The sequence below is a fragment of the Salmo salar genome, chromosome ssa10, assembly GCF_905237065.1.
Source record: "Salmo salar chromosome ssa10, Ssal_v3.1, whole genome shotgun sequence".
Classification (NCBI taxonomy): Eukaryota; Metazoa; Chordata; class Actinopteri; order Salmoniformes; family Salmonidae; genus Salmo; species Salmo salar.
Window position 1 is genome coordinate 12,647,867 of NC_059451.1, and position 25,643 is coordinate 12,673,509.

General features: G+C 44.5%; 1 protein-coding gene across 4 annotated transcripts in view; it reads left to right on the top strand.

Moving 5' to 3' along the window:
• The window catches only part of obscna (obscurin, cytoskeletal calmodulin and titin-interacting RhoGEF a), a 96,749-nt gene that overhangs the window by 53,955 nt on the left and 17,151 nt on the right, over positions 1–25,643 (top strand). For 3 of the 4 annotated variants that reach the window (XM_014215881.2, XM_014215882.2, XM_014215883.2), the window contains exons 41-62: positions 6,112–6,378; positions 6,538–6,801; positions 6,966–10,016; positions 11,135–11,210; positions 11,302–11,399; positions 16,791–16,900; positions 17,097–17,300; positions 17,480–17,562; positions 17,659–17,832; positions 17,973–18,132; positions 18,261–18,371; positions 18,462–18,626; positions 20,601–20,759; positions 21,037–21,214; positions 21,622–21,735; positions 21,966–22,133; positions 22,386–22,488; positions 22,627–22,756; positions 23,247–23,352; positions 25,074–25,182; positions 25,268–25,407; positions 25,525–25,637. In XM_014215881.2, the coding sequence (XP_014071356.2) occupies positions 6,112–6,378; positions 6,538–6,801; positions 6,966–10,016; positions 11,135–11,210; positions 11,302–11,399; positions 16,791–16,900; positions 17,097–17,300; positions 17,480–17,562; positions 17,659–17,832; positions 17,973–18,132; positions 18,261–18,371; positions 18,462–18,626; positions 20,601–20,759; positions 21,037–21,214; positions 21,622–21,735; positions 21,966–22,133; positions 22,386–22,488; positions 22,627–22,756; positions 23,247–23,352; positions 25,074–25,182; positions 25,268–25,407; positions 25,525–25,637 (6,083 nt within the window). The remainder of the gene's footprint in view (positions 1–6,111; positions 6,379–6,537; positions 6,802–6,965; positions 10,017–11,134; positions 11,211–11,301; positions 11,400–16,790; positions 16,901–17,096; positions 17,301–17,479; positions 17,563–17,658; positions 17,833–17,972; positions 18,133–18,260; positions 18,372–18,461; positions 18,627–20,600; positions 20,760–21,036; positions 21,215–21,621; positions 21,736–21,965; positions 22,134–22,385; positions 22,489–22,626; positions 22,757–23,246; positions 23,353–25,073; positions 25,183–25,267; positions 25,408–25,524; positions 25,638–25,643) is intronic. The other variant, XM_045687337.1, reaches the window with a different exon arrangement.

The window sequence follows — 25,643 nt, forward strand, 5'->3', positions numbered from 1 at the left end:
ATTCTAGTACTACGTTTATTATCACGATTATAATTACAGATCATTATCTTAATGCATTCTTAATCTAAATTACTGTACATTTTGCAGTGTGTAAATGACCCAAAATATATAATTTATTTTTAGACAAGCCTAAATCAACTATGGGCACTGTAACGGCTGTCGTACGTAGTAGACCAAGGCGCAGCGGTTTGCGTGCTCATATTTACTTTTATTAGAGACACGTAACAAAAACAAGAAAACGAATGAACGACAAACAGTCTTGCAGGCTACACAGAGCAATGCAAAAACAACTTCCCACAAACCACAGGTGAAAAAAGGGCTACCTAAATATGACTCCCAATCAGCAACAACGATGTACAGCTGTTCCTGATTGAGAGCCATACCAGGCCAACAAAGAAATACACAACCTAGAAAATCATAGAAATACAAAACCAGAACAATACCCCAAAAACCCGGAACACATAAAACAAACACCCCCTGCCACATCCTGACCAAACAAATAACCCCTTTACTGGTCAGGACGTGACAGTACCCCCCCAAAGGTGGATGCAAGGTGGATGCACCGGATGCACCTCACACAAAAAACACAAAAATAACCCCAAAACAAAGAAAATCCCAAAACTTCATGGGAGGGAAGGGAGGGTGGCCACCGTCACCGACGGTGCTTCTGCAACACCCCCCTTCCCAATACTCCCCCCTATGGAGGTGGCTCAGGAGCGGGACGCAGACCCCGCTCCACCCCTAGCTCACCCCACTTACATAACATCTCCAGAGCGAGGTCCCTCTCCGTCGACCCCGGACTGGGGACCCTCGTAACGGGCGACTCTGGCTGCGTCCTACTGTAGGGCGACTCTGGCTGCGTCGTACTATAGGGCGACTCTGGCTGTGTCGTACTGTAGTGCGACTCTGGCTGCGCCGGACTGTAGGGCGACTCTGGCTGTGCCGGTTCCGGACTGTAGGGCGACTCTGGCTCAGGGTTGAGGAGTGTCTCGGCAGGTTCCGGACTGTGGGCCGTCTCGGCAGGCTCCGGACTGTGGCCCGTCTCGGCTGGCTCCGGACTGTGGCCCGTCTCTGCTGGCTCCGGGCTGTGGGCCGTCTCTGCTGGCTCCGGACTGTGGGCCATCTCTGCTGGCTCCGGACTGTGGGCCGTCTCTGCTGGCTCCGGACTGTGGGCCGTCTCTGCTGGCTCCGGATTGTGGGCCGTCTCTGCTGGCTCCGGACTGTGGGCCGTCTCTGCTGGCTCGGACTGTGGGCCATCTCTGCTGGCTCCGGACTGTGGGCCGTCTCTGCTGGCTCGGATTGTGGGCCGTCTCTGCTGGCTCCGGGCTGTGGGCCGTCTCTGCTGGCTCCGGACTGTGGGCCGTCTCTGCTGGCTCCGGACTGTGGGCCATCTCTGCTGGCTCCGGACTGTGGGCCGTCTCTGCTGGCTCCGGATTGTGGGCCGTCTCTGCTGGCTCCGGGCTGTGGGCCGTCTCTGCTGGCTCCGGACTGTGGGCCGTCTCTGCTGGCTCCGGACTGTGGGCCGTCTCTGCTGGCTCCGGACTGTGGGCCGTCTCTGCTGGCTCCGGACTGTGGGCCGTCTCTGCAGGCTCCAAACTGTGGGCCATCTCTAGATGGGGCACTGTCACCGGACGCTCTAGACGAGGCACTGTTGCCGGAAGCTCTGGACGAGGCACTGTTGCAGGAAGCTCTGGACGGGGTGCTGTCGTCGGAAGCTCTGGACGGGGACTGCGCACTGAAAGCCTGATGCGTGGGGGTGGCTTAGGAGGCGGCAGCCTAAGGACACGCACCACAGGGCTAGTGCGAGGAGCAGGAGCAGGATGAGCTGGACTGGGCTGACGCACTGGAGGCCTGGTGCGTGGGGCTGGTAGTGGAGGTACCAGACTGGAGACACGCACCCCAAGGCTAGTGCGAGGAGCAGGAACAGGACGAGTTGGACTGGGCTGACGCACTGGAGGCCTGGTGTGTGGGACTGGTAGTGGAGGTACCAGACTGGAGACACGTACCCCAAGGCTAGTGCGAGGAGCGGGAACAGGATACACTGGGCCGTGGAGACGCACTGGCGGTCTCAAGCACAGTACTAGCACCACCCATACTGTCTGGGTGCCCGCTTCCCCCTGGCAAATGCGGGACGCTGGCACCGAGCACACCGGCCTGTGAATGCTCGGCCTCGACGCCGTGCGCATCACCCCATAGCACGGGGCCTGACCAGTATCACGCTGCCTCCGGTAAGCATGGGGAGTTGGCTTGGGGCTCAACCCTGGCCCAGCCAAAATACCCGTGTGCCACCCCAAAATAATTCTTGGGGCTGCCTCTCACACGGTCCAATCGGTGCGTAAAATATCTCATAACGTCGCCGTTCCGCCTTGGCTGCCTCCATCTCCTCCGGTGGGCGACGGTATTCACCAGCCTGGTGCCATGGTCCAGCCTCGTCCAGAATTTCCTCCCATGTCCATGATTCCTTGTAGTCCACATAGTTCCTCTGCAGCTCCTTCCCCCGCTGCTTGGTCCGTTGGTGGTGGGAAGTGTTCTGTAACGATTGTCGTATGGAGTAGACCAAGGCGCAGCGGGTTGAGTGCTCATATTTACTTTTATTAGAGACACGTAACAAAAACAAGAAAACGAACACACGACAAACAGTCTTGCAGGCTATACACAGCAATGCAAAAACAACTTCCCACAAACCACAGGTGAAAAAAGGGCTACCTAAGTATGACTCCCAATCAGCAACAACGATGTAGAGCTGTTCCTGATTGAGAGCCATACCAGGCCAACAAGGAAATACACAACCTAGAAAATCATAGAAATACAAAACCAGAACAATACCCAACAAACCCCGAACCACATAAAACAAATACCCCCTGCCACATCCTGAACAAACTACAATAACAAATAACCCCTTTACTGGTCAGGATGTGACAGGCACAGGTGATCAAAGCTGATTCTTCTGGCATCTTCAGCTGTGCTAACATAATTGCAAAAGGGTTTTCTAATGATCAATTAGCCTTTTAAAATGATAAACTTGGATTAGCTAACACAACGTGCCATTGGAACACAGGAGTGATGGTTGCTGATAATGGGTCTCTTTACGCCTATGTAGATATTCCATTTTAAAAAATCAGCTGTTTCCAGCTACAATAGTCATTTACAACATTAACAATGTCTACACTGTATTTCTGATCAATTTGATGTTATTTTAATGGATAAAAAATGGGCTTTTCTTTCAAAACAAGGACACTTCTAAGTGACCCCAAACTTTTGAACGGTAGTGTATTTGTTTAACACTTTTTTGCTTACTACTGTCACAATGGGTGGCTTGAGGATTCCGAAGAGTCAGGCGCAGGAGACAGAAAGATTCCGTTAATGAATTTAATAAAAATATCCACACGGAAAATATGCAAGGTATGGAGTGCAAGGTGTGCAAAAGTAACGCACCACCCTTAAAAGAACGAAACCAGGGACGCAGCCCAAAAGGAATAGCGTAACTCCAAAATATACAGAACCACATGAAAAACACACCCTGACAAACGAACAATCCCGCACAAACAACAAACCTAACTAACTAGCCTAAACACCCCTCCCCACTAACAACTAACACAAAACAGGTGGGCAACTAACCTAGGCCTAACTAACAGAACGTGAAACATAAATCGATGGCAGCTAGTAGGCCCGCAACGACGACCGCCCGAGCACCGCCCGGGCGAGGAGGGGCGCCACCTTCTGTAGGTGTCGTGACAACTACATGATTCCATTTGTGTTATTTCATAGTTTTTATGTCTTCGCTATTATTCTACAACGTAGAAAATAGTAAAAATAAAGAAAAACCCTTGAATGAGTAGGTGTGTCCAAACTTTTGACTGCTACTGAATGTAATGTATAAAATAACTATGTTTTTATACTATGATCCTCCTCTTCTATGGAATGCCCGCCGCCTTCATATGTCATTTATGCTAAGATGTGTTATTTGGTTCTTCAATGATAGCCAAAACAGATAAGGTTAACTTTTGATTCTATTCAAGTAAAGACCAACAATATACAATTTATCACATGGAATATGCACAGGGAAAAAAGCATCTGGTTCGCAAACATTTAAAGAGATTTTCAGCAGATATGGCTTTCTTGCAAGAGTTACATTTTAAAAAAAAAGGAGAAATTGAACATCTAAAGAGGAGCTGGGTTGGAGAGGCCTATGCTGCCACCTACTGTAGTAACAGCAGAGGTGTAGGCATCCTGGTAAATAAGAATATGCCATTTCCCCTTATATCCCAGCAGATGGACCAAAAACGCCATTTTCTAATATTGAATTAATTGTACTTTACATGGTGAAAAATACACATTGATTTCATAGTATATCCCACCAGTGTCAAATCTGTTGGTTTTAGATGTAATTCATACTATATTAGATCAAATCCAGACAGGAACTATCATTATAGCATGTGACCTAAATCATACATTCGATAAGATTGACTGACATAGTAATAAAAAAGGGTGCCTCCAAAGAGGCTGAAAAATGTTATCTCTACAAATAATTTACAGGACACCTGCAGATGACTATTCCCACCTACAAAAGACAATTCCTTTTTTTCTCAAGTCAGAAAAGCTATTCAAGAATTGACTATATTTTATTTCTCTAAAAATGCATTCAGCAATTTACTGGAAAAAGAAAAATCATGATATAGTGATACTGGATCATTCTCCGGTATCATGCTTAATTACACCAATATAAAATGCACTTAGTGACAGAATTTCGAGAATGAACAGCGCGCATCTTATAGACCCGAAATGTGTTAAATACGTAAACGAAAGACTAAAACCTTTACCATTACAAATGTAGACAGAGAGGACAGGGAAAAGCTGACCCCCGATATAATTTGCGATTCCTTTAAGGCGTACATTAGGACAGGGTTTCCCAAACTCGGTCCTGATGCCCCTCCTTTGTGCATGTTTAGTTTTTTTGCCCTAGCACTATTCAAATAACCAACTCATCATCAAGCTTAGGTTATTTGAATCAGCTGTGTTTCGATTGACCCTTTTCTATTAAAAACTTTGAAAGCTTTCAGCATTCCAGCTGAAATAATACATTTTATGAAAATATTGTATAAATGTCCAAAAGCAAGGAGCACAAGACAGGGATGTCCCCTCTCCCCCTTCCTGTTTGTACTGGCAATTGAACCGCTTGCAGAAATAATTAGACAAGACCCAAATGTAACATTGGTAAACATTAACATAAACTAAACTTATTTGCAGATGATCTCCTGATATACCTGACCAATATTGAAAACTCAATGCCCCCTTTGCCAAAAATATTTTCAGTAAACTCTAAATTCTAAGGATATAAAGTTAACGTGGAAAAAATGAAATAATAATGGTGATAAGAAAAAGAATAACACACAATCTACAGCAATCCTTTAGGTGGTCCACAAAAAAAATTAATACTTAGGATGCTTAATAAGTCACAACAAACAACAAATATATAAAGATAATTTTTTTTCATTATTCAATAATATGAAAGAAGATCTAATTAAATGGAATAATCTTCCCATAAATCTTACAAGTGAATAAACCTCTTTAGAATGGCATTGCTTCCAAAGTTTTTGTATCTATTTTCAGTAATACCAATTACCACACAGAAGACATTCATAGAATAAAAAGGAAAGTTTTACATCTACTGTACATAAGTCTGAGGGTGGTTTTAACCTTTCAGACTTGGAATTGTATCAACTCGCTACCCAATACTTTTGCTTGCGACATATAGGTAAATGCACTAAGAAGGAACAATGGGTACATATTGAAGATCCGTATGCTTATCCCCAGAATCGTTTTAAGTGTCTAATTTCAAAGGTTAAAGCGAAGAACATAAACAACGTAATTGTTAAGAATACTATAATAGGGAATAAAATGAAAGGTATTCTACAAGAACCAATACCACTCCCTAAAAACACAACCTTATGGAACAATCCTTGAATAGCTTTTCAGAATTCACAGACAAATTTATCCACATAATTACAACATTACAATAAAATATTCTGAATTGTATTACTGTCTTTGTATTACTCACCCTAACATTGGTCAAATGGAACATAGATTTGGAATTCCGTATTATCTTTCCAGAGGTGCCTCCATACTTTGAGGAGGAGCTGCATGCTGTGGAGGCTGAGGAAGGGGAAATGGCCTTCCTGTCCTGTGAGCTGTCTAAACCTGGAGTCCCAGTCCAGTGGAGGAAGGGCCGGCTGCCTCTCAGGCCCAACAATAAGTACCAGATGAAGCAGGACGGCTGTGTGTTTCAGCTACACATCCTGGAGCTGAAGCCTGATGACAGTGGCAGCTACACGTGCCAGGCAGATGGTGTGGAGACCACCGCCTCTGTGTCTGTGAAAGGTATGTGAGTAATTGGTTGTGTAATAGAACACACCTGCTGCATGTAGAGGAATCACACCTCATCACAGTCATATTCAGTACAACAAAACTCCAAGAAGTATAAAGTATAAACACTAATATATGTGTACACATTTTGAGAGTTGACTTGCCTCTGTCCAGTTAAAGTACTCATTGAGAAGAAGCCTCGGGACACCGTCATCATGGAAGGAGAGACTGCCACCTTATCCTGTACGACCTCTGACCTCACTACCCCTGTCACATGGAGACGCAACAACAAGCCCTTACTGAACGGAGACAAGTATGAGAACCGTAAGGAGGGCAAGCTCAACCTGCTTCTCATCCACAATGTGGACCCTGATGACTCTGGGATATACTCCTGTGATACTGGAGACATGCAGAGCAGCGTCAATCTGACTGTCACAGGTAAGGATTCCCCATCATCTACAGAGAAGTAAAATAACCAGGAACTCAGGTTTATCTCAGGGGGTTACAAAAATATTCAGAATTCTGTCTTTGCATTACTCACCTTAATATTGGTCAAATGTAACATAGATTTTCAATTCCCTAATTGTCTTCCGTCTCTCCAGAGCTGCCTCCATACTTTGAAGAAGAGCTGCAGGCTGTGGAGGCTGAGGAAGGGGGCACAGCCTGCCTGTCCTGTGAACTGTCTAAGCCTGGAGTCCCAGTCCAGTGGAGGAAGGGCCGGCTGCCTCTCAGGCCCAACAGGAAGTACCAGATTAAGCAGGACGACTGTGTGTTTCAGCTACACATCCTGGAGCTGAAGCCCGAGGATAGTGGCAGCTACACGTGCCAGGCAGGTTGTGTGGAGACCACAGCCTCTGTGGCAGTAAAGCCTCCCCCAGCGAAGATAGAACCTCCCAAGACAATGCCTCCCACGAAGGCTGCCTCTCCCACGCCTCCACCAGGGCCAAAGAATCGGGGCATGATCCGGGCATCCATTGTGGGGTCAGAGAAAGACCTGGAGCCTGAGGCAGAGACAGTGGTAGACCTACATAATAAACAGTTATTAAGGTCTATGGGTAAGGAGAATAAGGTAGAACAGCAGGAGAAACAGCAAGTGAAAAAACCAGTAAGGGCTATGGTGAGGGACACAGACGAAAAAAATCCATTGAAGTCTATGGTGAAGGAGATTGAAGTAGACCACATGATGAAACAGCCAGTGCCCCCAGCGAGACAAGCGTCTATAGTGTCGGATGATGCGGTATACGAGGTGAGGAAACAGCCAGTTCCACCAGCGAGACGAGCATCTTTAATGTCAGAGGCTGAGGTAGACGAGGTGAGGAAACTGCCAGTTCCACCAGTGAGACAAGCATCTTTAATGTCAGATGCTGAGGTAGACGAGGTGAGGAAGCAGCCAGTTCCACCAGTGAGACAAGCATCTATAATGTCAGATGCTGGGGTAAACGAGGTGAGGAAGCAGCCAGTTCCACCAGTGAGACAAGCATCTTTAATGTCAGATGCTGAGGTAGATAAGGTGAGGAAGCAGCCAGTTCCACCAGTGCGACAAGCATCTATAATGTCAGATGCTGGGGTAGACGAGGTGAGGAAACAGCCAGTTCCACCAGAGAGACGAGCATCTGTATTGTCAGATGCTGGGATAGACCAAGTGGTGAAACAACCAGTTCCGCCAGCGAGGCGAGCATCTGTAGTTTCAGTTTCAGATGCTGGGGTAGAAGAGGTGAGGAAACAACCAGTTCCACCAGAGAGACGAGCATCTGTATTGTCAGATGCTGGGATAGACCAAGTGGTGAAACAACCAGTTCCGCCAGTGAGACGAGCATCTGTATTGTCAGATACTGGGATAGACCAAGTGGTGAAACAACCAGTTCCGCCAGTGAGACGAGCATCTATCGTGTCGGATGTTGGGGTAGATGAGGTGAGGAAACAGCCAGTTCCGCCAGCGAGGCGAGCATCTGTAGTTTCAGTTTCAGATGCTGGTGTAGAACAGGTGAGGAAACAGCCAGTCCCACCAGAGAGACGAGCATCTGTATTGTCAGATGCTGGGATAGACCAAGTGGTGAAACAACTAGTTCCGCCAGTGAGACGAGCATCTATAGTGTCGGATGTTGGGGTAGATGAGGTGAGGAAACAGCCAGTTCCGCCAGTGAGGCGAGCATCTGTAGTTTCAGTTTCAGATGCTGGGGTAGAAGAGGTGAGGAAACAACCAGTTCCGCCAGCGAGACGAGCATCTGTAGTGTCGGATGCTGGGATAGAGCAAGTGGTGAAACAGCCAGTACCACCAGCGAGACAAGCATCTGTCATGTCGGATGCTGGGATAGAGGAAGTCGTGAAACAGCCAGTTCCACAAACGAGGCAAGCATATGTAGTGTCGGATTCTGGGATAGAGGAAGTCGTGAAACAGCCAGTTCAACCAGCGAGACGAGCATCTGTAGTGTCGGATGTTGGTGTAGATGAGATGAGGAAACGTCCAGTTCCAGCAGCGAGGCGAGGATCTGTAGTTTCAGTTTCGGATACTGGGGTAGACGAGGTGAAGAAACAGCCAGTTCCACCAGTGAGACAAGCATCTATAATGTCAGATGCTGGGATAGACGAGGTGAGGAAACAGCCAGTTCCCCAAGCGAGAAGAGCGTCTGTAGTGTTGGATGCTGGTATAGACCAAGTGGTGAAACAGCCAGTGCCACCAGTGAGACGATCATCTATAGTGTCCAATGATGGGGTAGAACAGATGGTTAGATCTGTTAGATCTAAAAAGAAGATAGATATAGAAATAGGCCATCAAGAGAAACATCCAGTGAAGTCTATGGTGAAGGAGACAGAGATAGAACAGAGGGATAAACAGCCAGCAAGGTCTACAGTGCAGGAGACTGAAAAACCCAAGATGGTGGAGGATGATAACCAACTCCATATCTCAGAGGATGAGTCCTTTACCGAGGCCCCCACCCAGGTAACAGTCAACCAGAAGACCAGCAAGCCTGTAGTCGCTGTTGCTGGAGTTCCCAAGGGGCTACAGGTGACTCAGCAAGTTGACGAAATTGCACTTGACAGTGTCGAGGACGAACATGAGATGTTGGAAGCTGCCATCAAGATCCAGGCAGCTTTCAAGGGATACAAGACCCGCAAAGACATGCGGCCCGTCTTCAAGCAGGTGTTTAAGAACCAGAATGTTGAGACCAATGGTACCATCCAGCTGGAATGTAAGGTGGAAGGGAAGCTCAACGCAGTACGTTGGCTGAAGAACAGCCAGGAGGTCATAGGAGACCAACGCCACCGCATGAACACCTCAGAGGATGGCGTCTGCACACTGGTGATCATCAACATGTCAGCCATAGACACTGGGGTCTATACCTGTGAGGTGGTCAACACGTTTGGTGTGTCCTCATATAATGGTAACATTACTGTGGGTGAACCTCAAAAGCCTCCATCATCTACCCAGAGGCCCGCAGACCCAGCCCAGCCCTCCACCCCTTCTGTGCACCCAGTCCTCGCCTCCATTGGCCCTCTCCAGCCAGCCCAGACCTCCACCCTTGGGAAGGAGACTGTGGATTCTGTGGAGTGTGAGGGGATCTCCCTGTGGCAGGCCTACAATCTGACCGAGGAGGATCCCTGCATGACCTTGCAGGAGAGGAGGAGGGCCTCCCTTATCGCCGCCAGCTCTAGTAAGTCAAACATTATAGATAGTCCTTAGTATGTGACCTGAGTCATATGCAGTAATTGTGTCTGCATTTGCTAGGAGTGAGTTGTAGCTGTTTGTTGATAGACTGAAATTCATCTTTGCCTTATTAAAGGGGCCATCTGTACATCTCTTTTTGGACAAACTTAATTATATATTCCCATTGATTCTTGAGAATGTTATGTGTAAATGCCTCGTGAGCTTCATTCAACTGTCGTAGCCCATCAGATCCCAAAATATAAGCGTGTTAGACTCCATTTTGTAAACAATGCAATCGTAGAGAAAACACTGAAAAGAAACACACAGCATCATGCACCCCAGAAGTCTGAGAGGGCACAAAGTACGTGAGGATGACTGGGGGGTGGTCCGTAGAGGGGCTTTGTCTCCGGTCCGTAAGTTAGAGAATTTAAAAACAGCTTTTTCCTGCAGTCTAGAGCCAAAATCATTCTGCTTAATTCTATGTAAAAGATATTGTTGTTTTTCTGCATATCTTTTGAACTGTCTGTGTCCTCTTGACTGGTGTTTCTTTTTTTAAAGAAACTAAATATGCTTCTCTGTATCTCTGCTAAAATCTGGGTAAAATATTGAAAGAAATGTGGGTCTTATTCAGTACATTTAGTTTATTGCTTGCTTTTCTAAAGTCTACCAATCTTGCCAGCAGGCATGCCAGCTAAGATGGTTAGACAAGCTACTTATGAGGTTGGGAGATTGGGAACCTATCTGGGCTAGCTAAAACCAACTTCATACAATTGCTAAGTGGCTAGTGGTATTACAGAGAAAAAACAAACAACAACAAAATATTATTATTTTATATTTAAAACAAATACAGAACAAATCTGAGGGGGCATGTGCACCTGTGCCATCTATGGGCATGACACCTCTGCTGTATATCCTCAAAACATGGTTAAAACTATCATTTTGATCTCTTGGATGGGCATTCCTTGCATCCATAGCTCTGTCAATGAATTTGATTGTACATACATTTCTCCAATCCCATCCCTCAGATGTTCACCAAAACAGTAGCGGGTTGGCCGCTTTGTTGTTGTTGAATTGCAGATTGCCCCTTTAACTGACAATGATAATTTATTTTCTCTGTTTCCCCAGTGTCTAGTCCCTCTGACTACGACACAGCTCCAGATTTCATAGAGCCTGCTGACATAATCCCCAAAGATCACCCCAGGTAAGATGTTCAAAATCATAATTTAACATTGAACTATATCCCCCCGTTCTATGGCGTTATCGTTTGTTAATAAGAAAATATATTCCCACAGGGAAAAGGAAGCCATTAAGTCAGAGGACCAGTTATCCAATAAGGAGGATAAAGAACAGAAAGTCACGCCTCAACCACCGAGGCATTTGAAGGTCAAAGGTCAGCCATATTCTGTTATGCTGTTAGATCTAAATATTGAGATGTTACCTTTTGTGGTGATGGTATTTCACATGTTGTACTGAATCCATTCACTTTAACGCTAATGGCTGTAACGTAATACCATGCACATATAATGGGTTGCACTCTGCATTGTGTTGTGTAGAGTAGAGACAGAGTTATATAAATAGAAAATAACAGGCATTAGTTCAATGCCTCTTAACTGCATCTGCACCTTCTCCAATAGGAGAAGACACAGTGATGCTTAGACCTATACAAGTATTTGTGTACGTGCACATGCAATGCATGTGGCACCAGAATTTGCATACCAGCAACGTGCAGTGAGGTCGGTGGCTGGATGAACACTGGCTTTTATCAAAGCCAGACCTACAGTACTCACAAATAAACATTGATGAAGCCCAAATGCACCATACAACAGATGGCTCCAATAACCAGTTACATAGGCTATTAACCAAAATTGACCAACAATTTTCATAAAATATAAATACCAATATAGCCAAAAAACACAAGCAATAGCCTCTGATAGCGGCATATTTCATTGCTATCATCTAGACCGATGTAGCATCCACAGTTACAACTGATAGGTGGCACTAAAATACAAATATATGGATACATTTCATCCGAATAATTCGCCAGTCAAACTCCAAAGCCTTTCACAATGGATTTACAATTCTTCCAATGATCATGGCTATTCCGTGCCACTAGTGTGACGTGAAGTAGCTGGCTGGCTAGCTGGCTAGCTAATCAAATGTGTGACTTTCAGATCACAGACATCAGAAATATAACACAATGTCAAGGATACATAAAGTTATAGCTAGTTACAACTGAATAGCGAAGCAACAATTTATATTATAATAAAACAAACCAATGCATGACGCAGTCAGCTAGCTAACAAGCCTGCTACACTAACTAGCTAGCTGCTTGAAAACAACAATCAAAACAAGTAATCCATAGTAGTTTTAACACTCGCATACATATTTACAACTAAATAGCAAATGCGACATACACAATGTATTCAGACACCTTCACTTTTTCCACATTTTGTTACATTACATCCTTATTCTAAAATGGATTAAAAATAGTTTTTTCCTTATCAATCTACACACAGTACCCCATAATGAAAAAAAACAGGTTGAGACATTTTTGCTAAAAAACAAACAAACAACTGAAATATTACATTTACATAAATATTCAGACCTGTTACTCAGTACTTTGTAGAAGCAGTAAACATTCCCTGTCCTAGGTCAGTTAGCGTCACCACTTTATTTTAAGAATGTGAAATGTCAGAATAATAGTAGAGAGGATGATTTATTTCAACTTTTTTTTCTTTCATCACATAACCAGTGGGTCAGAAGTGTACATACACTCAATTAGTATTTGGTAGCATTGCCTTTAAATTGTTTAACTTGGGTCAAACATTTCAGGTAGCCTTCCACAAGCTAAGTTGGGTGCATTTTGGCCTATTCCTCCTGACAGAGCTGGTGTAACTGAGTCAGGTTTGTAGGCCTCCCTTTGCTCGCACACACTTTTTCAGTTCTGCCCACAAATTTTCTATAGGATTGAGGTCAGGGCTTTGTGTTGGCCACTCCCATACCTTGACTTTGTTGTCCTTAAGCCATTTTGCCACAACTTTGTAAGTATGCTTGGGGTCATTGTACATTTGGAAGACCCATTTGCGACCAAGCTTTAACTTCCTGACTGATGTCTTGAGATGTTGCTAATTTTCCTCCCTCATGATACAATCTATTTTGTGAAGTGCACCAGTCCCTCCTGCAGCAAAGCACCCCCACAACATGATGCTGCCACCCCCGTGCTTCACGGTTGGGATGGTGTTCTTTGGCTTGCAAGCCTTCCCCTTTTTCCTCCAAACATAACGATGGTCATTATGGCCAAACAGTTCTATTTTTGTTTCATGAGACCAGAGGACATTTCTCCAAAAAGTACGATCGTTGTCCCCATGTGCAGTTGCAAACCGTAGTCTGGCTTTTTTATCCCGCGATATTGGAGCAGTGGCTTCTTCCTTGTTGAGCGACCTTTCAGGTTATGTTGATATAGGACTCATTTTACTGTGGATATAGATACTTTTGTACCTGTTTCCTTCTGCATCTTCACAAGGTCCTTTGCTGTTGTTCTGGGATTGATTTGCACTTTTTGCACCAAAGTACATTCACCTCTAGGATACAGAACGCGTCTCCTTCATGAGCAGTATGACGGCTGCGTGGTCCCATGGTGTTTATACTTGCGTACTATTGTTTGTACAGATGAACATGGTACATTCAGGCATTTGGAAATTGCTCCCAAGGATGAACCAGACTTGTGTAGGTCTACAATTTTTTTTCTGAGGTCTTGGCTGATTTCTTTTGATTTTCCCATGATGTCAAGCAAATAGGCACTGAGTTTGAAGGTAGGCCTTGAAATACATCCACAGGTACAACTCCAATTGACTCAAATGATGTCTATTACCCTATCAGAAGCTTTTAAAGCCATGACATCATTTTCTGGAATTTTCCAAGCTGTTTAAAGGCACAGTCAACTTAGTGTATGTAAACTTACGACTTCAACTGTAGGTAGGTGTGTGCCTTTCCAAATCATGTCCAAGCAATTGATTTTACCATAGCTGGACCAATCCAGTTGTAGAAACATCTCAAGGATGATCAATGGAAACTGGATGCACCCAAGCTCAATTTCGAGTCTCATAGCAAAGGGTCTGAATACGTACATAAATAAGGTATTTCTGTTTTTTTATTTGAAATAAATTAGAAACATTTTCTAAAAACCTATTTTCGCTTTGTCCTTATGGGGTATTGTATGTAGATTGATGAGAGGGAAAATTACTTAATCCATTTTAGAATAAGGCTGTTATGTAACAAAATTTGGAAAAAGTGAAGGGGTCTGAATACTTTCCGAATGCACTGTATCACTTTATATCTAGCAAGATATTAGCTATGTCTTACCTTTTCAGGTAAGACAAAGTCATTCCCATTCCTTTCATCTACAAAGCAAAAGTAAATGTCCAAGATATGTCAAAATCGGAGTAAAAATGTTAGCCAAGTGGACCATCCAGTACTCACTCTGTTCACATGCCGGACTTCTAGCAGTGAGGTGGAGGGCGTCATGGTGTTTGCCTGTGCACAGTTTACCACAGCAATAGCCAGACAACATGTTTAGGCAATGCACATGCTCAAAATATGGAAACAGCTTGAATGAAGCTACTTCAAGCTATGCAAAGCAGCTATGCCTATGCTGACCCTGTCCATTAACAGTGACTGGAGTCAGATAAGGTTGCTAGCGTCAAGGCTTTTAATGGCTTTGAATGTATGGAAAGAAGGTTTTGAGGCAGTTTTAGCAAAATGTTGAGATTGAGCATAAAAACCACTAGACTCATTGAGAAACAAACATTAGATAACAAAAAATGTCACACGTTATTTGGATAGTTCTTATAGACATTTCATATTTGTTTTGTAATTTAGCAGATGGTGTTATCCACAGCGACTTAGAGGAGCAATTATGGTTAAGTGCCTTGCTTAAGGGCACATCAACAGATTTTTTTCACCTTGTCAGCTCAGGGATTAGAACCAGCAACCTTTCAGTTACTGGCCCAACACTAACCGCTAGGTTACCTCCCTCTACAGATGGTCATACTATCAACAAAAAAATGTAACCATTTAAAAAAAAAATGTAACCCTTATTTTATCAACTTACCTGGTAAAATAAGAGTTAAATATATATGTTTTATAATATTTACAAGGAATATATTTCACAAATATAGTTTAATGTTTTAGCAGTGCAGAACAAATACCCTCTCTAATAGAGCTGAAGACAAGAGAAAGTGAAATGTAATAGTATGTAACAGGTTCATGGGAGATGGACCAAACCATTTTACACATTTTTGATCGTCATATTTTCTTATAACAGCTCCGCAAAACGCAGATGACAGATACAGATTCGTATTGATTTGACAAATTATACACCATAATGCATGGTAAAATAACAAGGCAATAAAACAAGTAGAACGTTTATTCAGAAACACCATCATCAACACCATCATCCCGGAAACCCTAGACCCACCTGGTCAAAAGGAATACCCATATGAGAATGCTGTTCATTGACTACAGCTCAGGGTTCAACAGAGCCCATAAAGCTCATCACTAACCTAAGGACCCTGGGACTAAACACCTCCCTCTGCAACTGGATTCTGGACTTCCTGACGGGCCGCCCCATGTGGTAAGGGTAGGCACAACACATCTGCCACGCTGATCCTCAACACAGGGGCCACTCAGGGGTGCGTGCTTAGTCCCCTCCTGTACTCCCTGTTCACCCACGACTCCAACACCATCATTAAATTTGCTGTTCACACAACGGTGTTGGGCCTGATCACCGACAACGATGAGACAGCCTATAGGGAGGAGGTCAGTGACCTGGCAGTGTGGTGCCAAGACAACAACCTCTCTCTCAATGAGAGCAAGACAAAGGAGCTGATAGTGGACTACAGCAAAAGGAGGGCCTAACAGGCCCCCATTAGTATCGACGGGGCTGTAGTGGAGCGGGTCGAGAGTTTCAAGTTCCTTGGTGTCCACATCACCACAAACTATCATGGTCCAAACACACCAAGACAGTCGTGATGAGGGCACAATAACGCCTATTCCCCCTCAGGAGACTGAAATAATTTGGCATGGGTCCCCAGATCCTCAGAAAGTTATATAGCTGCACCATTGAGAGCATCCTGACCGGTTACATCACCGCCTGGTATGGCGGTACATAGGGTAGTGCGTACAGCTCAGTACATCACTGGGGCCAAGCTTCCTGCCATCCATACGTCTATACTAGGCGGTGTCAGAGGAAAGCCCCAAAAATTGTCAGACTCTAGTCACCCAAGTCATAGAGTGTTCTCTCTGCTACCGCACGGCAAGCGGTACCAGAGCGCCAAGCCTAGGTCCAAAAGGCTCCTTAAGCTTCTACCCCTATGCGACTGCTGAACAATTAACCAAATGCAAACCCGGACTATTTGCATTGACCCCCTCGTTATTGTTATTTTATTGTGTAACTTTTTTTGACTAAAGTTTATTTAGTAAATATTTGCTTAACTCTATTTTCTTAAAACTGCATTGTTGGTAAGTAAGCATTTCACGGTACCTGTTGTATTCGGCCATGTGGCAAGTACAATTTGATGAGATTTTTTGAATAATCCCTAAAAAGGGACCTAATTGACCCAGTCCACTCTATAATCACTCTGCTCATTCAAAGTAAGAGTGGCAAAAGTAAATATGTAATATCTCTGGTATGTCAAAAGCTATCTCCAGTATTTCATAACCTAGGGAAAGATTACGGTGTTAACCTTTGCACACTTTTGTCCACTTCTGAATGTCCCATCAGTACCTGATGCCATGTTGAGGACTCCATCCCCCAAACACTATCATTCCCACACACCTGCTGCTCTTACAGGCTCTGGCTCGGAGTCAGATTGTGACGAGGATAGAATAGAGGTACAGTATGGTTTGAACATGAGCCCTCTTTCGAACAATGTGTTCTGATCACGTTTTTTCATTGAGACAAAAAGTATACTTTTTTTTATCTCATTAATGAATATAGTAACCTTATCATACTTGGTCCTTATACAGTAACATTTGCTGGGACAAGCAGTTAACCACCATTTTTTTTTTACCAACCTCTTTTCCATAGACATTTGATATATACGTGGCCAGAGCTAACTGCAGTCCTCAACAAGGTGGCAACAAGGAGAGCTTTGTGTTGAAGGAGGGTCAGTACGTGGAGGTCTTGGACTCTGTCCACCCGGAGAAGTGGCTGGTCCGCACCAAGCCCTCCAAGACCACCTCCTCACGCCAAGGATGGGTCTCTCCTGCATACCTGGAGAAAAAGAGAAAGGTATGAGGTCATCAGTATGTCCTGGTTGGGCATAAAGGATGGCCGTAAAATGGACAAAGTCGACATGTTTTGACCGCGCAAACAACCACATGTTTCGTCATGTCAACAGGATTCGGCAGAGGTAATGATAATATTTCACCATGCATTAATTCAAGCTTTCACTGGGTTTTTTTGTAAAGGAGACATTCCCACAAATGAGGACACCACAACAGGAGCTGGATGTACCAGGGTCTACAGGGGAGAACTACAGGAGAACACTAAGGTGAGTGAACAAATATTACTTGATTACAGTGTGTTCTGCATATTTGATTCACATCGTTTCTTAAAGAAAACGGTCTACATTCCCTTCTGTCTTTAGCCAATTAATCCAGGGGCTGATTGATGGGGAGGAAGAGTTTGTGAAGGAGATGAAGGAATTCATGTCCCACCACCTGCACCACTTAGACACCAGCCCTCATGTCCCTATCAACATCATCAACCAGAAAGAAACCATCTTCCGCAATATAAAGGACATCGTGGCTTTACACGAGAGGTCACGCCTGTTCTCTTTGTTGAGAGGGAGAGCTGGTTTTAGTGCTAGTTTTAGATACGTTTTTTTTTACTCATGTAATGAAATGTTAAGAAAAAAAACTTGAAATAAATACTGTCCTTCTTTTCCTACCTCATACTCAGATCTATTCTGCCCAGTCTGAGTGAGTGTTCTACTGACGATGACGTGGCCATGCATCTGGTCAAACATGCAGTGGACTTTGAGAAGTATCTGCAGTACATGGTGGGCCAATCACAGGCAGAGGCCTGTGTCACTGACAAGACCATCCAGCAGAACTTCAAGGTATGCAATCCGATCATTTACCATAATGCACAAAGATCCACCCCCACTCCCACAAGAAAAACTATTTGCACTCACATGCTCCCAGTTTTCCATGCTCACATTCACGTGTATGGAACTTTGTGTTCCAGCAAAACACGGAAACAGAGCCTGAGCACCCCCCCTTAACTGCAGTCCTGGATGTCATCACCTTCTTACAGAGACCAGTGGAGAGGATTCAGACCTACCAGGCCTTGCTTAAGGTCAGTGCTCATCATCTGATTCTAAGTGTCCATGTTGAGACCTTTCTGAAGCCTTAATCCATGTATTTCTCCCTGTGTTTGTGTTGACAGGAACTGATCAAGAACAAGGCTAAGTGTGCGAAAAGCTGCCTTCTACTGGAGGATGCCTTCTCCATGGTGTCCTGTCTGCCCTGGCGCTCTGACAACCTACACCAGGTGTCTCTGATTGAGAACTACCCTGCCCCACTCACTGCACTAGGAGAACCTGTCCGCCAGGTAACTCACCCTTCCTGAACCACAGTTTATCTCCATAGAATGTCAGTACTGAAAGGCTGAAACACTTCCTAGTTTTTTCATCCTCTCCTTCTAATAAGGTACTAATTCAGACCTGGTACACAAGGTGAGTGCAGTTAAAGACATGATCTGGAACTTTGGCAACTGCTAGGTATTTTTTAAACCTCCCACTTTGGGCTGGATGTATCAATATTTTACATTTTCGTCATTTAGCAGACACTCTTATCCAGAGCAACTTACAGTAGTGAATGCATACATTTCATACAATTTCATACATTTTTTTTTCTGGCCCCCCCATGGGAATCAAACCCACAACCCTGGCATTGCAAACACCATGCTCTACCAACTGAGCTACAGGGAAGGCTGTCGTTCGTACATGCAAAATATATGACCAGAATTTTGTTTTACATCTAGCAATTCGAGTTCTAGCCAATGAGCTTCAGCCAGTCCCCATTTGAGTGACAGCTAGCAAGATACACACACAGCAGAGAGAGAGAGAAAGCAATGATGTGGTGCACATCTACACATACAGTTGCAGCCAAATACTGTATATGGGCACCCTTGCACATTTCTTCTCAAATAAATTGAAATATCAAAACAGTTTGGGCCACCACACCTTGTAATAGGATTTTTAACATTGCAGAACCAATTTAATTTGTGTAAACTTAAATGTACATTTTAATTTAGAAAATAAAGACAAATGGCATGGACAAAATTATTGGCAACCTGGAGCTAGTACTTGGTTGCACAGTCTTTGCCTAAGATAACTGCAGGCAAACACTTCTTGTAGCCATCAATGAGCTTGCTGCACCTTTCTACTGACAATTTGGCCCACCTTTCAGCAGCAAACTGCTGTAATTCCTGAATGTTTGAGGGGTGCCCTCCACCAACTGCTGTTTTCAGATCTCACCATAGGTTTGAATGTGTTTCAGATCTGGACTCTTTGCTGGCCACTGCAGAACAGTCCAGCATCTCTTCTTAACCATTCCTGGGTGTTTTATGATGTGTGTTTTGAGTTGTTGTCCTGCTGGAAGAACCACAACCTTCAATGGAGGCCCGGTTTTTGAACACTGGGTTCAACATTGGACTCCAAAACACCTGGTAATCTGCTGATTTCATGATGCCTTGCCCACTTTCTTGGCCCCCAGCACCAGAGGCAGCAAAGCAACCCCACAGCATTATCAAACCTCCGCCATGTTTGTTTTGTAGGGAGGGTGTTCTTTTCATTGAATAGTTCATTTGGTCATCAGTAAACACAGCACTGATCTGTATTGCCAAAAGAGCTCTAATTTAGTTTCATTGGTCCACAGAACCTTTTCCCCAGGATTTATGCTTGTTTAGGTGTGGTTTTGAGAAGTTCAATCAGCCTTTCTTGTGTCTCCTTTAGCAGTGGGGTCTTCCTATGTTTACCAATGACCAAAGGAAGTTTTCAAAGAAAATAACTTAACCAATACAACAACAAAAAATTCCGTAATGTTGAAAATCCAATAACAAAATGTGGAAACAATGTTTATTTTAGAAGAAGTATGGAATTATTTGCAAGGGTGCCGATATATTTGACCGCAACTATGTGATGTAGTACGGAATTTTCGGCGGAGCCACCTTTTGGCTCGTGAGCTCTACTTTCAGAACTATAAAAGTACAGGATAATCTCTTTAATTACCAGGTCGAAACAAAAAACAGACATTTTTTGTCCCTCCAGGACAAGAATTGAACAGCCCTGGTTAGAGTATGCCAACTTGCCTAAACTACCTGAGCTGTACTGTAACAAACAGTGGAAGTTATTTCTCAGATGCTGATGGAGATACAGCATCATTGGAAGTTGAATATCAAGGACATAGCTTGAAATGTGCCATCTTGATCTCACAGTGGTGCGGAAATTGGCTCATTCATGTTTTCCTCATCGATAATCCAGTTCCTCCTGAAGCTTTCATCCCACGTCTTTCCTCCTCCCAGGGTCCTTTCACTGTGTGGGAGGAGTCTCCCGAGATCAAGACGTCCTCCAGGGGCCACCAGAGGCAGGTGTTCCTCTTCAAGGAATGTGTCTTGCTATGTAAGCTCAAGAGAGACCCTGGCATGAACTCTGACACCTACGCCTTCAAGAACAAGATGAAGGTGAAAACCTGCCCTTTGACCTTTGCCCCCGTCAATGTAAATGTACAGTCCAATTCCTCTGTGCCAAGCTTATGTTACCAACCTGGGTTTGAACCCAGGTCTCCTGTGAGCCACAAGATTGTGTTATCTCTCGGAGATAAAAACCTAAGCGTTAGCTTGGGGAGATAACACACGTGGTAAGTCAAGGCTATTCATCACGTTTAGTATGGTTTCTCCGAACCATCTCCATTACACGTAGAGTGCCTTCCATGTAATATTAACTTCTCCCCCTCCCCAGCTGAATGATGTGGAGGTGAAGGAGACGGTGGGGGGAGATGAGAAGTCCTGGGGGCTGTGGCACGAGCACCGGGGCTCAGTGAGGAGGTACACACTGCAGGGTCGCTCCGCCCTGCTCAAGCTGTCCTGGCTCAAAGACCTGAGAGAGCTGCAGCAACGCTCCAGCCTGACTGCCAGCAGTGAGTTCCACTATGACTGTCTTTTGGCACTGTCCATTGTTAAGTTTGTCTAATATACACTCTTAGAAAAAAGGGCTCCAAAAGGGTTTCTTCAGCTGTCCTCATAGGAGAACACTTTTTGGTTCAAGGTAATAAACCTTTTTGGTTCCAGGTAAACCATTTTGGGTTCCATGTAGAACCCTCTGGGGAAAGGGTTCTACATGGTTCTACTTGGGGAGAGCCAAAGAGCCGAAGGGTTCTTATATGGGAAGAGCCGAAGAAACCTTTCAGAAAGTACGAACACTGGCTTTATCTTCTGTTAACTCTGTCCAGCATGAACTGTATCCAATGTTGGATCTGGGCAGCATTAGATATATTTTTCCTCATCTCTTCCCATTATTACAGTAGTCACGTGTGTGTTTCTGTAGGTCCACCAGAGTTTGAAGTTCTCCTGGATGGCTGCACCACGAAGATCGGGCAGACAATCAAACTGGCCTGCAAAGTCACAGGAACACCCAAACCAGTGGTCAGCTGGTTCCAAGGTATACAAACCAGATAGCTTGCATAGAGTTTGTTCTTTTTTAGTTGTTTATAGCAAATAGTTGAACCATATAGATTTGAGCTTTAGACTAGTTAGCCAGCCATTTGGGAGTAGTGTGGACGTTCAGGGAGTACAACCTTGTGTACCAAATTTAGCAAGCAGAATTAGGTATGTCCTGTTCTTTAACAGCAGTACGATCTCTGACGCTCTGATATGACATCACTTCCATAGATGGCCTGGCCCTAGAGGATGGCCCCCACCACATCATCACTGCAGACCGGGCAGGCACCTGCTGTCTCATCATGGATGGGGTCACTCCTGAGGACTCTGGACAGTACTTGTGCTATGCTTCCAGCTCTGTGGGCCATGCTAGCACACTGGCCAAGATAGTGGTGGATGGTGAGTCTATGTTCACATACAGTAGCTCTGGTGCTGAACTAAACAACCATAGTCCGGGATGACAGAGCATTGGTCTCCCTCAGTCACTCACTGTATGCATTTCATGTTAATGAATATTAGGGCTAAAGTACACTAAAATACAACAAACATAGCCATATGATTGTACTCTCTAACATGTTACGGTATACTCCGTGGCATATTGTGCAAAGGTAACGCGTAGAGTGAATGAACTCATTATTTCCTGTCCTACAGCACCCCCCAGATTCATTACCAGGCTGCAGAGTGCATGTCTGCTGGAGGGAGAGGACATCAAGTTTAGCTGTTCCACACACAGTACTCCTTTACCCCGAGTCAGGTATGGTACAGTAAACTGGACAGGATTTACTGGATCCCCCTACAATGTCACGGGAACCTGGCTAGTACCTGCTTGATTCCCATTAAGATCGTCCCACATGTTGTTATTTGGTTGTGTGCCCTGGCATGTTTTTGACAGTTGGTTTAAGGATGGCAAAGAGCTGACAGACCAGAGGAAGTACCACATAGAGAGTGATGCCCGCAGTGGGATCCTCACGCTCACCATCATGAACCCTGGAGAGACAGACCTGGGACAGTATAAGTGTGAGGTAGGCCTACAGTACATGTATGAAACCCCTTTATGAACTGTACTTCATATGTAATAATTGTTCCTAACATACAGGTAATAGTAATAATAATAACAATAATACATTGTATAAAACTCCTTAAAAAAAAACAAAGACACTGTACAGCAAAGACTGGAAAAAACAAAACAGGGATTAAACAATTAAAATGAAACAAAAGCTACTTATCTTAAACTAGGGCTGAGTAAGGGGGAGAGCTAAGCTGAGGGAAAAGGTAGGTTTGAGTTCGGGCTTTGAAAGTGGTGATGTAGTCAGAGTTGCGGGTGGCTGGGGTGAGAGAGTTCCAGAGTTTGGGGGCAGTGGCACAGAATGGCTGGTCCCCCATGGTGCACAGTACAGGTATAACATAGGTACAATATACTGTTTCTGTTCTTTATAGCAATGCGTTCTTTGAGCTTTTGTGCACTGTTATAAAACAGTGCAGTTTAAAATGTGAAATCTTGTTATGTTTTAGCTGTGGAACAAGTTGGGCAGTGCCAAGAGTGAGGCAGAGATGTGCTCCGCCTTTGCACAAGTGATGGACAGTGAGCCTGACCAACCACAGGCCATCTTGATCCAAGGTACAGTAGGAGAGTTTCCTCCACCAAATCAAGGTAAATGTCCACCTCAGAGTAAGGAAACAGGTTTTGAGAAGAAGGCTATAGTAAATATGTTCATCTTTAGTGTCCACATGTTCTACACTATAAGACATGATGACAGCCTAATACAATCTAGGACAAGGACCCCATAGGTCTAACTCTTACTGATATCTAATGAGAGACAACGAAAAATATTGTTTTATCCCAGTTTTATTCTGTGGACAATACACGCTCAGTGTTAACTGAAGAGGGATCAGAAAAGCACATGCCATGGTCCTTACTTAGTTTCACCTCACCTCACTTCACTTTCACCTACTTTACCTCAGATCACTTTACTTCACTTCACTTTATCTCTGTTTTCACACTGTCAGTCATCATTGCCATTCCTCATGTTCAATTTGGATTGTCTCATTACCTAGGTTACCCTTTCTCTCCCATTTCATTCCAAACACCCTTGAAACCATATACACTTCCAGTCACCTACATTAGCGATCAACATAGATATCATATCATTACTAGTCGTACATATTCATGAAAGACATTGATACACTTTAGTATTGGATGTTTTTGCTCGTGTTTTCATCATGTTTCCATCTTTCAGAAATGAAAAGCATTGGAAAGGACCGGCTCATTTCCTCCCATTTGACTGATCTTGATGGATTTCCAAAAGCTTTTCCAAACAGGATAAATAAGGGGCCATAGCTCATTTACATCGAGGGGTGTTTCCCGGACACAGATATTAACCTACAGTAGTCCTGGAGTAAAAAGCACTTTCAATAGACGCTCTCCTTTGAGCTTACTTTTTAGTCCAGGACTAGGCTTAATCTGTGCCCAATAACGGCCCCTCAGAGTCCATATCAGGACCCCGAAAAGTCGATTGATTACGACACAGCAGTAAATCCTTGCTATATCATCCATATCAAACACCTTCAATGAAACACATTCAATCACATAGAGCACATTTTCTATTTTCTGTATTTCAAGGCAGATTAAAATTAGTAAACAAAAATGAGAATACAATTAGAATACTGTCATTGCTGTATCTATCAATCACTTTCCTTCATGAGCTATGATTCCACCTCTAAGTAGTTTTCCTTTTGGCTTTTGGACACCAGTTGATCATGTGAGGCAATCCATTCTCTGTAACCCTCCTCCTCTCCATCCTCTGTAGTCCCCGAACAGGAAGTACCTCACAGAGCCTTCATCATGTTCACAGTATCATGGACCCAGTGCATGTGGATGGGTCCTCTCTCGTCTCCAACGCATGCCCAGTTAACTCTCCACTCCTACCCATACAAGATGGTCATGTGCTGGGCATCAGGCGCCCCTTATTCCCCCCCTTCCCCCCCCTCCCCTGGGGAGTGGGCATGTGTCCATGTCCTGTTCATGGGCTGATTTACAAACTATTGGGTGTCCTTCAAGTCTGGAGGTAAGACGTGCACTGGTTATTGTGTTCCTGTGAGTCTGGAGGTAAGGGTACTGTACGTTCCTAACATTTGCTTTTATCATATTTTTCACATTCTACATTTTTAAATAGACAGTTGCTAATGTCTCGACACGCTTTGCCTCGGTCACAAATTAGCATGGCTTCAAAAAATATATTAATTGTAAAGGCCAGTTAATATGAATGAATGATTTTGGATTATTAGACCCTAACAGCACCTAAGAGCATCAGCATGAGAGTGGTGTCATTGTGCTTCCAGACTCCGACTCAGAGGGCTGGTCCACTGCCATGGTGAAGCAATGGCTGCAGACAGACTTCCACCCCACCTCTGTTGTCAAAATGCTGTTCCAGCCTGGATACCCTCAGCCGTGAGTCTGCCTGCCAGAACTGTGATACATTCATCATCCTACTGCACCATCTCTATTTCTATCCCAATATGTATTTTCTCCACAGAGCCGAGGGTAGCCAAGAGGAAAGGGACCCTACCGCCAGAGGACACGTGGCGGCTCCACAGTTCCCCACTGAGCTTGAGGAGAGACCTGAGGTTGAGGAGGAACTTTATGTTCCTGAGGCCATAGAGGAAATGCCAACAGGTACTGTACTTTGCAATTGTGCGTACACACTGTAGTTCCTTATTTTCTAAAAGAGGTGGCCACTGATCCTAAGACATGAATCATCTCATGAAATGACCTCACTTCCTGTCTCCTCAGCTCCTCCCTCCATCCAGGTGCCGGTTGAGGACCTGTGTGTGGAGCCTGGTCAATCAGCTACCTTCACCATCATCATCACAGGAAGGCCCACCCCCGAGATTCAGTGGTACAAGGTTGGG